Below are 13956 nucleotides of genomic sequence, written 5' to 3'. Positions count from 1 at the left end.
TTCTTATAAGCCTTGCTATTTTTTAGCCCATTGTTGCAGTCACTGTGTTAATCCATCTCATTGAGGGTATTTCTTTTTTTTTTAAACTGACCCTCAACTTTACAAAACATGACATCCTTCCCTAGGGACTGGTCCCTCAGGATAACAAGTCTAAAGTATGTAAAACAAATGCTCACTACCCACCCTTCTAAGGAACATTCTACCCTGTACTTCTTCCAAGACAGATTTGTTCATTCTTCCGGCAGTCTGTGGTATATTCAATATTCTTTGCCAACACCATAATTCAAAAGCATCAGTTCTTCGGTCTTCCTTGTTCATTGCCTAGCTTTCACATGCATATGGAACAATTGAAAATACTAGGACTTGAGGTCTGGTTTACTTTTGAATACTTTAAACAGGTCTGTTATAGCAGATATGCCCAGTGCATTATGTTGCTTGATTTCTTGACTGATACCCTCATGGGACTTGATTGTAGATGGATCAAGTAAAATGGAATCCTTGACAACTTCAATATTTTCTCTATTTATCATGATATTATCATGATATGGATCTAGTTGTGAGGACTTTTGCTTTCTTTGTGTTGAGGTATAATCTATACTGAAAGTTGTAGTCTTTGGTCTTTATCAGTATTTCAAGTCCTCTTTACTTTCAGCAAACAAAGTTGTGTCAGCTACATATCACAGGTTGTTAATGAGTCTTCTCGAATACTATTGCTACTCAGATTATTTGCTTAGCATACAGACTAAATAAGTATGGTGAAAGGATACAACCCTGATGCACACCTTCCTTGATTTTAAACTACTTGGTTTGTTCCAACAAACTGCTTCTTGGTCTATGTACAGGTTCATCATTGTTGTTGTTGTTAAGTGCCGTCGAGTCGGTTCCGACCCATAGCGACCCTGAATAGGGTTTCCGAGGCTGTAAATCTTTACGGGAGCAGATCGCCTCATCTTTCTCCCGCGGAGCAGCTGGTAGTTTCGAACTGCTGACCTTCCAGTTTGCAGCCCGATTCGTAACCACTACGGTTCATCATGAGCACAGTTAAATATTCTGGAATACTCATTCCTCTCAATGTTATCCATAATTTGTTATGACCCACACAACTGAATGCCTTTATGTAGTCAATAAAACATAGATAAGCATCTTTCTGATATTCTCTACTTTCAGCCAAGTTCTATTTGATGTCAGCAGTGATATGCCTTATTCCACGTCCTCTTCTGAATCCAACTTGAATTTCTGGTAGTACTCTGGATATATACTGTTACAAGCACTTTTGAATTATATTCAGCAATTTTTTACATGTGTGAGATAGTAATGATATTACATAATAATTTCCACATTCTGTCAGATAATCTTTCTTTTGGATGGGCATAAATGTGCATCTCCTCCAGTCAGATGGCCAGGTACCTGTCTTCCAGATTTCTTGGCATAGACAAGTGAGTGTTTTCAGCCTTGCATCCAATTATTGAAACATCTCAATTGACATTCTGTCAATTTCTGAGCCTTATTTTTCATTAATGCTTCAGTGAAGCTTGGACAGTTTCCTTAAAAACCATCAGTTCTTGATCATATGCTACCTCCTAAAATGGTTGAATGTCTACCAATTTTAGTACATTGCCTGTATTCTTTCCATTTTTCTTTTGATGCTTCCTGTGCCTTTCAATATTTAGCCCATAGAATCCTTCAATATTTCAGCTAGAGGCTTGATTTTTTTTCTTCTGTTCTTTCAGCTTGAGAAATGCTGAGTGTGTTCTTCTTCCCTTTGGTTTTGGAAATCCAGGTCTTTGCATATTTCATTATAATACTTTACTTCATCTTTTCCAGCTGCCCTTTGAAACCTTCTATTCAGCTTTTACTTAATCATTTATTCCTTTTGCTTTAGTTTCTCTACTTTCAAGAGAAAGCTTCAGAGTCTCTTCTGAAATCAATTTTTGTCTTTTATTTTTGTTCCTGTCTTTTTAATTACCTTTACTTCCTTTATGTATGATTTCCATCATGTCATTCCACAACTTGTCTGGTCTTCAGTCTTAGAGTTCAATACATCTAATCTACTCTTTAGATAATCTCTAAATTCAGGTCGGAAATATTCAATTTAGCTCTCCTGGACTTGTTTTAGTTTTCTTAAACTTCAGCTTGAACTTTCACATGAGCAGTTGATGCAGTCAGCCCCTGACCTTGTTCTGTATGATGATATTGAAATTCTCCATGGGTCTTTGCACAGATGTACTCAATTTTATTCCTGTGAGATCCTAATGTATACTCACCATTTATGTTGTTGAGAAACATTTTCAATGAACATGTCATTGGTCTTGAAAATTCCATCATGGGATCTCCTGCTTTGTTTCTATCACCAAGCTCATATTTTTCAACTATGAATCTTTCTTTTGGGAGTCCTGGTGTGGCACTGTAGGATAAGCATTGAACTGCTAACCACAAGGCTGGTGGTTCAAACCCACCAGTCATTCCTAGGAAACCCTATACAGGGTCTCTGTGAGTCAGAACTGACTCAACGACACTTAACAACAACAACAAATATAACAATTCAGAATTTATGAAAAGAAAGGAGCTGTTTTTGATGATATCCCAAAAAGATATCAATGCTTGATGGTTTGAACCTACCCAGAATAAAGATTTGATGATCTACTTCCATAAAGATTACAATCAAGAAAATTATTCCTTTGTAGTGTATACCCTTTGGTTGGTTGATGATGCAGGGAGGGGATTGTAACCATGGCAATGAAACAATATACAATAGGATGAATGTAAAACTAATGTTCTCCCATGTAAACTATCACATAATTCACAATAAAACATTTAAAAAAAAAAAGAAAACTATTCTTTAACACATGGGATTGACATGAATCCAAATGGATTTGGTGACAGTGGGTTTGAGTGTTTTTGTTTTTTCATACTTGATGTAACTATAATAAAATTATGGATTCATATCAAAGCAAAAATAAGACATCATATCATATTTTGTTGTTAAGTGCCATCGAGTTGGTTCAGACTCATAGAGACCCTGTATATAGTTTCCAAGTAGCCACTGGTTAAGTTTGAACCACCAACCTTACGGTTCAATCCTACCTTGGATCCAGTGCTTATCATATCATATCTGTTATTGTTAAGTGCTATTGAGTCATTTCCTACTCATAGAGACCCTGTATAAGGTTTCCAAGGAGCGGGTGGTGAGTTTGAACTGCCAACTTTGCAGTTCAAACTGATCTTTTGGTTCGGTGCTTATCCTACAGCACCATACCAGGACTCATATTATATTAGTGACTTGAATAGTCTAAAGTACTGTTACATAGAAAAACCCTATGGTATTCTTGTGAATTATGCTTTCAGATAATCTGCTCTTCCCAATTTCTCACACCTGGCTCCCAAAAGGTTATCCATAACTCTAAGCATCAGATCTTTCTCTTCCCATTCATTCAGCACAGATCTAGGGTGTTAGTAGCTAGTAGGGATCAAGAGATAAGTACGATATCTTTGTTAAAGACTGGTTTATTTCAGGTTGTATTAGTTATTTGGAAGACATAATTTACCTTGCTGAATATTCATATCCATGTAAGGTTCAGCCATATCACAGTAAGTTTCTATCTCTATTAAAGTTATCTTTAATTCTGAAGAATGTTTATTTGAGGATGGAAGAAATGACTTTCAACTGCACTAGAAGTTATTACAGCCAAATATAAGGAAGATACTTTTGACATGCATTCCATAGATATTTTGATAGCGTGTGTCAATAAAAACAATCAGGTACCATAATTCAGCTATGGTTGCTTGATAAAGACTAAGCCCAGTGCCCACAAGTTATAGAATCTGCTTTCCTTTAAAATTAGAGGTGCCAACTGGCTGGAAGGTTCGAGGCTGAAATTATATATAAGCCTGCTCTCTACAATGAATAAGGTTCAAAGGGAACCAATGGGCAGGGAATAAAAACTTAGTTGAACTTTTAATACCTACAGCAAGTTTTTTTCTAAAAGAAAAAAAAAATCATTGTATTTGTTTTTCCTTCTTTCAGGATTTTCCATCCTCCAAGCGATTATGGAAGCAGCGGTGCAAAACAACTGGCAAGTGACAGCAAGATCTGTAGGAAACATAAAGGACGTCCAAGAATTCAGGCGCATCATTGAAGAAATGGACAGGAGGCAGGAAAAACGATACTTGATTGACTGTGAAGTTGAAAGAATTAACACGATTTTGGAACAGGTACATTTGAGATTTATCCCACACCCAGCCAACATGTTAAGTCATCAACCTGAAGCAGTTCCCATATCTGCTAATAGATTAAGCAGCCAAAAGACTAAAAATGCCAACAGTTTTTGATTGCCTTTCTAATTCTTTTTCCCTTCCCAATGACTACAGAAAAAAAAGAAAAAAAAAAATCTAAACTGTTGAAAATTGCATACTATGATTAATCTGGGAGCCTCCACAATTCAATACTACTTATCAGATAAGCACATCCTTCCAAAGCCCAGTTTCATAAACAACTATTTCAAAGTAACTCCTTTCCTTTCCCAGCAAGTAATGGACAAGGGATTAGGACAGAGATGTTTTTGTCTAAGGGACCTTCTTGCTGGAATACTCACTACCCCTAGACCTTCCAAAGAAGAAGAGGGAGAGAGAGAGAAAAAAAAAAAATGAATGTGTGTGTGTCTGTACTTGAAGACCCTATTTTAAAGTAAGATAACATATGGGGAAAATTGTTCATGGTTTTAAAAAATATGAACAAAGTGAAAAAGAAAGACTAAGGGGAAAAAGTATGATTTAGTGGGCCCAAAAATATACATTCTTTAGCCTGGATATTTAAATTTAAGACTAAAAAATATTACAAGAACTATTTCACCTTAAGCCATATGTAGATACCCTAGGATAAAGATCAAATTGAAATGTGGTGAAAGTTTATTATTTTCCTTAGAAGTCTCAATTTTCCAGTTAATAACAAAGTGCCTGGCCTACCATAAACAAAAGTGCTAGAGAAACATTTCCATTATAATGTGATCCCAGTGTACCTGGGAGCCAAAACAACTTCAGAGATTGAAACGATAGTGAGCAGCCATTGCCTGGGAGAACTGTTTTATAGCAAATTAAATAGTAACAATTTATCAGATATGCCTCCATCTACTACTACAAGCAGAGAATGCAAGAAAAATGAAGGGAAAGAAAAAGAAAGGAAAGAAAGAAATTGCTGACTCTGCATCATAAAGATATGAAATTGTTCCCTTGTTAAAAACACCAACTTCTCTAGTGAATCACACGTCACAGAAAATCTAGAGCACTAGCCTGGTTAAACCAAACTTCCCAACATTCTCTTGAGCTACACAAATGATCCATCACAACCCCCTTCTCTGCTTTTACCCCCCCCCCCAAAAAAAAAAAAACCTCCTTTGATTTTCTTAGATCTTGAAAGTGAAGAATCAGGTCAGTGATGTTGGTGCATAGACTACATGCCCTCTAAAATTTTCTACCAAAATAGCCTTTTAATGGGTGACCTATTTAATAGCCCAAAGCACAGGAACATCCTCCTTGTCATACTTTGTTTTCCTTCTTTTCTATTAGTGACTTTGGTTTCTTGAACATCTTGCATTCTGTTAAGTCTTTTTGGTTTTATAGGGTCTTATACTGGAGTCCTGGTGTGGCGCTGTGGGCTAATGCGTCAGACTGCAAAATCAGTTTAAACTGCAAGGACAGTGGTTCAAGCTCACCAGCTGCTCCTTGGAAACCCTATACAGGGTCGCTATGGGTCAGAATCGACTCGATGGCACTTAACAACTCCTGGTGTGGCACTGTGGGTTAATGCGCCATACTGCAAAGCCATTTGAACTGCAAGATCGGTGGTTCAAGCTCACCAGCTGCTCCTCGGAAACTCTATACAGGGTCGCTATGGGTCAGAATAGACTCAACAACACTTAACAACAACAATAGTATGGTATTGTGGGTTAACATGCTGGACTGCAAGGTCAGTTTGAACTGCAAGGTCAGCAGTTCAAGCTTACCAGCCGCTCCTTGGAAACCCTGTACAGGGTCGCTATGAGTTGGATCCAACTCAACAGCACTTAACAACACCAACAATACTGGAGTCTGGACTCCTGGTGTGGTGCTGTAATATCAGTACTGTACCGCAAACCAAAAGGTAAGCAGTTCAAACTCACCAGCCACTCCTTGGAAACCCTATAGAGGCTCGCTATGAGTTGGAATCGACTCAATGGCACTTAATAGCAACAGCAGCATACTGGAGTCTGTGATGTTTTTAGCTTCGTGTAATAGAAAAAAAAAAGTAGACTTCGGAATTCCACATAGATGTGAGACATTGGACACATAAAACATCTGTGCCTTAGTTTTCTCATCTATGTAATGTGATCATAAAATTTTCTTTGCCTACCTCACAGGGCTGCCATAATTGCTTTGAAGGCATAAAATGCTATAGAAAAATATTCATTATTACTACATACATTCAGAAAAACTAAACTAGCATTATTCAAAAACTCTGTTCTGTCTTTTCATGTCAAGTTTCCTATAGTCACATACACAGTGCCTCTCAAAATATTTTCCACATGATTTTTTCAGGAAATACTGTTCAAAGAAAAGTTTTAACAACATCCAAGTGAGGCTATAGAATCAATTTTATTTTAAAAAAAAAAAAAAAAAAAACATTAAAAAGATGTCAACTCAAGATTGTTTACCATTTAAGGAGTTTCTACTTGGCTATAAGTTCCTTGAGTAAGGGACAATGTTTGTGTTGTTCACTGTTCTATCTCCAGTGCACAGCATAGTACCTGGCACATAGTGCTAGATGAATGGATGGCTAGCTGGATGAATGCATGGCTGACTGGATGGATGGATGCATGCCTGAATGTTAAACAAGCATATTTTAGTAAGTTCCATTAAAATTTTGCTATGCTTTCAAGAGGCAAAACGGTACCTACATGATGAGATTGTTAAACATTTTTACAAAGGTTAAGATGATTTAAGATGGTGACTCTCTGCTCAAATCTATTAAGATGATATCATTAATTTGCTATAATTTCTTTATATAAGAATATTGTTGTTGATGTTAAGTGCCTTCAAGTTGATTCCAACTTATAGCAACCCAGTATTAGGGTTTCTGAGGAGCAGCTGGTGGGGAAGAACTGCTGACCTTGTGGTTCAAACTGACCTTATGGTTCAACGCTTACCCTAAAGCACCACATCATTAAAATTTAATTCATAATTATTTAATGAAGCTTCTCATTAAATAAATATCTAAATCAAATAACATGCAATTTCTTCAAAGAAAATATTATTTAAAAGAAATTGAATACTGCTATAGAGAGATGTCACTTTTCTCCCCGGCTCATAACTATTCTTTTGCAAACTTAACATAATTCAAATCTATGCAAATACTTACACTATCCAAGGTAGTTGTATACTACTATAACATTGTTGTTGTTGTTGTTGTTGTTGTTAAGTCCCATAGATTTGGTTCCAACCCACAATGACCTGTATAGGGTTTCCAAGGAGCAACTGGTGAGCTTAAACCGCCGACCTTGCAGTTCAAATCAACTTTGCAGTCCAACGCATTAACCCACAGCGCTATACCAGGACTCCTATAAATCAGATTTTGTACCCTATATACAACAGGTGTTAATGAAAAGTTAAAGGTGCAACTTTTCAAATATAAAGTAGGTCTTCAATACTTTGAAAAGTACTTATATAGCATGATCTCCCAGTTTCCATAATACAGATTCTAATTTTCCCTGTGACTGTTCAAGCAGACAGTAGCTCAGATTCTTCCAACATTTCTTTCCAAAACTCTCTAATAAAACAAACAAACAAAACAACCAAACTTCAGGCTACAGCAGAGGAAGAGCCTAAACTAGGGATGAATCTGTCTTTAATTGCTCTTTTTAACATTTAATACATAAGAAAGGTACTGTATTCTAACACTCATAGCTATTAGAAGTAACATAGAAATGGACAAAGCATTGAAACCATGAAGGATTGTTAGGGCTCATAGCAAATATTTAGAAACTGTAGATCCTGAATGCAAGAGTCAAGAAAACTTGATGGTTTAGTTTAATAGGGTGAGTGAACCATTGATCAGACCCAAGATAGTATTTCCTATTTATTGTGTTATTCTCATAAAGATCTCCGCGCAGCTGCCCAAGTCCATGAAAAATTTGAAATTAACCTTTGAAAATGTTGACTCTGGGAGTTATCTATCTGTGATGAATATATCCTCCACCACTGTAGCATATACCTATTGACTTCTTTTTAAGGTCCCATTGCCATTGAGTAGAGGCAACAAAGCATAGCTTTTCAGAGCATGAACTCTGGAGCTAGTCTGAATAGATTCTGTCACTAACAAGCTATGTGACTTGGAACTAGTTACTTCACTTCTCCATGCCTCCATTTACTCATTGTAAAATTGGAATAATAACTGTACCTTCATATGTTAAAATTCCAAAGCATTTAGAAAGATACTTGACATATCATGCTTGATAGTATTTTGTTGCTGCCAAGTTTTCACATAGATTATCTCATTTGAGGTGTCTTATATGGGAGGCAATCAGGGCAGGTGTGTTTATCCCACATTTACAGATGATGACATGAGGCTTAGAGAGATTTAGGTGACATATCCAAAGGCAGCTCTCTGTTCAATGCTAGTAAGTAACAGAGCCAGGACAAAACTCAGATCTTTTAACACATGGTCTACTGTTATTTTCCCTACACTGTACCACCTCCTTTAATTTCTAAATCATTCATTAAATAAATGTTTATCCAACACCACACCCTAGATTAAGCTTGCTTACTGAGTTACATTTTTAAACAGTTGCAAAGCAATTGGAGAAGATCCAGAGAAGAGCAGAGAAAAATGATTAAAGCATTAGAAAATAGGGCCTATGAGGAAAGGCTAAATGAGTTGAGGTTGTTTAACCTGGTGAAAGAGAGCCAAGATGAAGTTTAATCACCATCCTCAAGCATAAAGAGTTATCATAAAGAGGGCACTGACCAACTGTTCTACATGCTTAAGGACAGTACCAGAGCAAATGAGCTTAACTAGACTAGAGAGACAGCATAAGAAGGGACTTGTATAGGAGAGTGGAAAAGGTAAGAAAGTAAAATCTTACCAGTTCACGCTATATAAATATGTTGTTGTTGTTGCTAAGTGTCATCGAGTCGGGATCTGACTCATAGAGACCCTGTACAGGGTTTCCAAGGAGCAGCTGGTGAGTTGGGACTGCCGGCCTTAATGGAGCCAAACCAACATTGCAGTTTACCACATTAACTGGCAGCGCAACACCAGAAGGCATTCTGAATTAGTGAAAAATCAGATCTAGAATATTCTTAAGATTTTTCTCAAGAGTATACAAACATTCCAACTTAATCCTATGTGTTGACAAATATAGACCTTCATATAAAACGTAATGAATCTTGGTGGCACAATGGTTAAGTGCTGGGCTGCTAATCAAAAGGTTGGCAGTTTGAATCTACAAGCACTTCTAAGAGAGAAAGATCTGGTGATCTGCTCTCATAAAGATTGCAGCCTAGAAAATTCTATGAGGTAGTTCTACTCAGTAACATGAACTCTGATAGTGCAGTGGTTATGAGTCAGACTGCTAATCTCAAGGTCAGCAGTTCAAAACTACCAGCCATTCTGCAGGAGAAAGTTGAAGCTTTCTGCTCCTGTAAACATTTACAGCCTTAGAAAACCCTGTACAGGGTCACTATGAGTCAGAACCGACTCCATGGCACATAACCACTACTACCACCACTCTGTAACATGGAGTTGCTATGAGTCAAAATCAATTTCATTGCACTAACAATACAGAAAACTTAATGGATACGAGTTTTTCCTAACTGAGTATTTCTAGGGCTCCTCCCTTACAAAGATTTAAACATGCTCCTTCCAGCTTTCCCATATTTTTTGTGCTTTGGTGTTTTGTTTTGTTTTCATAGATAATTCAAAGATAAATCTCAGTATAGCTCCTGCCTAAATATATAGCATGTACTAACTCGTTGTTGTTGTTAAGTGCCATCGAGTAGGTTCCGACTCATAGTGACCCTGTATAGGATTTCCAAGGAGCAGCTGGTGGGTTTGAACTGCTGACATTGTGGTTCATAGTCCAGCATGCTGATCCTACAGTGCTATATCAAGTCCAAACCAATATGGTTCAATGTGTTTGTTACCCAGGAAAATTATGGTAGGTATTATTTATCCTGGAGATAGTCTATCATAAAATCACATCACCTAATAGTCAGGATCCTAAAACAGATCATCCCCTAAGATAACTTTCAACTGAGGAACCTTAGTCACCTCAAAGGAAGCACAGAAACTCTATACAATAAACTAGACTGTGAACCACCAAGTCGGTGGTTTGAGTCCACCAGCCACTCCATGGAAGAAAGATGAGGTTTTCTGCTCCCCCAAAGATTTAAAGCCTCGGTTATATACAAGATTATTATGAGTTGGCTGACTAGACAGCAGTTGACAACAAGAAGTAACCTCAAAAAGAATAGTTTTAAAAATTGAAATACTCAAGTTAGTAAGTAAGACTTCTAAAAGATAACTCAAATGAGATGAACAATTTAGGACTCTTTCTAAAACACTAGGCTTTAACACAAAGGAGACAGTGTTCACTCCAAAATATGTCTAGCAATTGTGATCACTAGAGCACTTGCCCCTGCTAGGCCTATGGGCAAGTAAAGCAAAAAATGTTTTAGCCAGTGCTGCTCTCTGTTTCACCCTCCACTAAGCTGATGGTGGTACTGCCCAGTTCCTCACCACTTTGTTGCTCTGCTTTGTCCTAACCCACACTCTCAGTGTTTCTTGTACACATATTACTGATTTACCAGTTCATAAAACAGTTTGGGTTGGCGCCACTCCTTTTTGAAATATTTCATTTGTGGTGTAGCTGAACAAACACAAGTTTGGGCAATAAAATAGACATAACTTGAAAACCTCGATTATTTCATTGGGTAAAATGACTTAATTTCTTTGGGCATGAATTTTATCATCTTAAAAGACTGTTCTACTACCTTCTTTTCATGGATATTGTAAGGATTAAATAATATATGTGGAAAACATTTGTAATAGTGCTTGGCACCCAGTAGGTGTTCATTAACTATAATCATAGCTATTTGCTTAGGAAAATTAGATTTTATGGGCTGTTGCTCAAGAACAGTGTCCTCCTCATGGCTCTTCCAGGATACTAGTTCAATATGAGGTCATACCATGAAAGTGAAATCTAATATTTGAACTATGTTTGTTGTTGTTGTTGTTAAGTGCCATTGAATCGGTTCCAACTCATAGCGACCTGATATAGGGTTTCCAAGGAGCTGCCAGTGAGTTTGAACCACTGACTTGCAGTTCAAACTGACCTTGTGGCCCAAGGCCTATCTGATGGCACTACAACGGACCCACTAATATAAACATACCGCCACTCATCTATCAGTTTGTTGTTGCAGTTTGTGCCTTGTGTGTTGCTGTGATGCTGGAAGCCATACCACTGATATTTTAAATACCAGCAGGATCATACATGGTAGACAGGTTTTAGTGGAGCATCCTGAATAAAACAGAAAAGTAAAAAGGAGAGACAGACAACTTCTGAATGGTTATTCACTGAAAACATTATGAATAGCAGTGAAACATCGTCTGATATAGTACCAAAAGATGAGCCCCTCAGAGTTGATCTTAATGACATGAATGGAGACAGGCTTTTGGGACCTTCATTTGTTGATGGGGAACAACTCAAAATGAGAAGAAATACCTACAAACATCCATGAAAATTGGAAAATGAAATATATAATAATAATCTAGGAAAATTTGAAGTCATCAAAAATGAAATGGAAATTCTACTCAAATTATTCCAGAATATAGACGAAGATGGAAAACTTCCTAATATATTTTATGAAGCAAGCATAACCCTCATACCAAAACCAGGGAAGGACGTCACTAAGAAAGAAAATTATATACCAATATCACTCATGAACATAGATGCAAAAATTCTCAACAAAATCCAAAAATTGTCAAATTTGGATGCCTTTAATTTCCCTGTCTTAATGAGAAAAGATTGAAGTTGTCAAGGACTTCATTCTTCTTGGATCCACTATCAACACTCATGGAAGCAGCAGTCAAGAAATCAAGCAATGTATTGCATTAGGCAAATCTGATGCACAAGATCTTTTTTTTTTTAATGTTTTATTGTGAATCATATGATAGTTTACATGAGAGAACTTTAGCTTTACATTTATTCTGTCATATATCGTTCATTGCCATGGTTCCAATCCCCTCCATGCATCATCAACCGACCAAAGGGTATACCCTACAAACCTGCCCCCTACACTCTCCCCTCGCCACCAGTCTTCAGCACACAGTCCCTCTCCCTCTCTGGATCCAAAGTCCCCAGCCACTTCATCAGTCCACGTCATCGTCTCTGCCTCTATCTCGGGCCTCGCTGCTTCTCTGGGTAGGGTCCCGCTCCCGGCTCTTCTCCGTTGATGGTCCTAGAGACCTCCGCTCCTAGACTGGAGAGTTAATCACTCCCTTCTTTGCTATAAAACGTCTACCTTTACATTTCCAACCCTCACAATCAGTCCTGATAACAATTATTCACTATTGTATCACAAGTGACCCATCTGCGTTTCATTTCATCAGCTCTGTCTAGACAGATTGGATAGTACTCACTGGAGATTCTGCCTTCCTCCATGCCCCCTGGCTCTAGGACCCCTCTTGAAAGCTTGTAAGCCAGTCACTTCTTCCCTTTGTAGTCCCCCCTCCCCCCATTTTGGGTATCCAATGTCCAAGTTGCCCATCTCTGTCTACTCTGTGTGTGGAGGGGGTGGGAATGATTCTTACTGTAAGGATTTGTTCCCTCTTTTGAGTTACTGCATCCATAGGTGTAGGTCAAGTTCATCAAATTGTATCAGATTACTCTTTTTTTCCTCTTCTTTCTTCTCGTGGTTGAGCTCTGATCATCCAGTCATCAAAGCGAGGTCAAGTGGGTACCATCTGCAAGTGTGGGTGTTCTTGTGCATATGCCCTCTCTTCCTATAGGCTGGTACCTTCACTCTCCACTCTAGTTCTCTGTAGTCACGCCACTGACTCTGAGCCCAAGAGTCCCCGGTTTCCCCATACTGCTGGCCAACCAGGTCTCCACCCAGGTCCACAGAAGCCCACTGAACATTGTAGGGCTTAGCTTGCCGCTTGATTGCTGCTTTTACTTCTCTTCCCCCTATCAGTGATGAGTGCGGGCACCAATCAGAGCGTGTATTTCCATTGAGTCTTAGTCATGGAAGGCGGTTTGCACTGAAGGAACCCAACCACTTGTCTTGATGTTTCCTGGGCAAGCAACTTGTTTGTTCTTGTAGTAACAGTCCATCTGCCTCTATTGTTTTCCATTTTTCCCTGTAGGTCTTTCTTTCAAGAAGTATCTTCTTTTCTTCTAGCTGCTACAGGCTGGTCTGCTCGTCCTTTCAAGTGGAAATTTCCCATCTCTGGAGATCTGGATGTGGTTCAGGCTTCTACCTATAGTCTTAGGTATTGCAAAAGCTCCGCAGGAAGCCTCCTTCACTGGGCACATTTTAGCCCCATTTTAGGTATTCCAATCAGTTATAGGCAGAAGTCGGACTTACAAGCTATCTATGGTGATGTTTCTAACTATTCTTTTCTCCCCCCCTCCCCCCAATGTCTATTTTATATTATAATGCAAGGAAGACCAAGATTCAAAAGACAGCCAAGCATCTTAACATTATTCCACCCTTTTCCCCATTCCTACCATGACTCAATCTTTTTAAAGTGTTGAAGATCAAAGATGTCAGCTTGAGGACTAAGGTGTGCCTGATCCAAGCCATGGTATTTTCAATAACCTCATATGCATGCAAAAGCTGGACAATGAATAAGGAAGGCCGTAGAAGAATTGATGCTTTTGAGTTGTGGTGTTGGAGGAGAATCCTGAAAGTGCCATGGACTGC

At 38.2% G+C, this 13956-nt stretch overlaps 1 protein-coding gene across 2 annotated transcripts in view; it reads left to right on the top strand.

Annotated features, from left to right (window-relative positions):
• The window catches only part of GRIA3 (glutamate receptor, ionotropic, AMPA 3), a 491170-nt gene that overhangs the window by 242395 nt on the left and 234819 nt on the right, over positions 1–13956 (top strand). For both annotated transcript variants that reach the window (XM_006862852.1, XM_006862853.1), the window contains exon 4: positions 4025–4212. In XM_006862852.1, the coding sequence (XP_006862914.1) occupies positions 4025–4212 (188 nt within the window). The remainder of the gene's footprint in view (positions 1–4024; positions 4213–13956) is intronic.

This window comes from Chrysochloris asiatica, unplaced genomic scaffold, assembly GCF_000296735.1.
Source record: "Chrysochloris asiatica unplaced genomic scaffold, ChrAsi1.0 scaffold00051, whole genome shotgun sequence".
In the NCBI taxonomy this organism is placed as follows: Eukaryota; Metazoa; Chordata; class Mammalia; order Afrosoricida; family Chrysochloridae; genus Chrysochloris; species Chrysochloris asiatica.
Note: the sequence above shows the minus strand (reverse complement) of the source record. Positions and strands in the feature narration are given on the sequence as shown.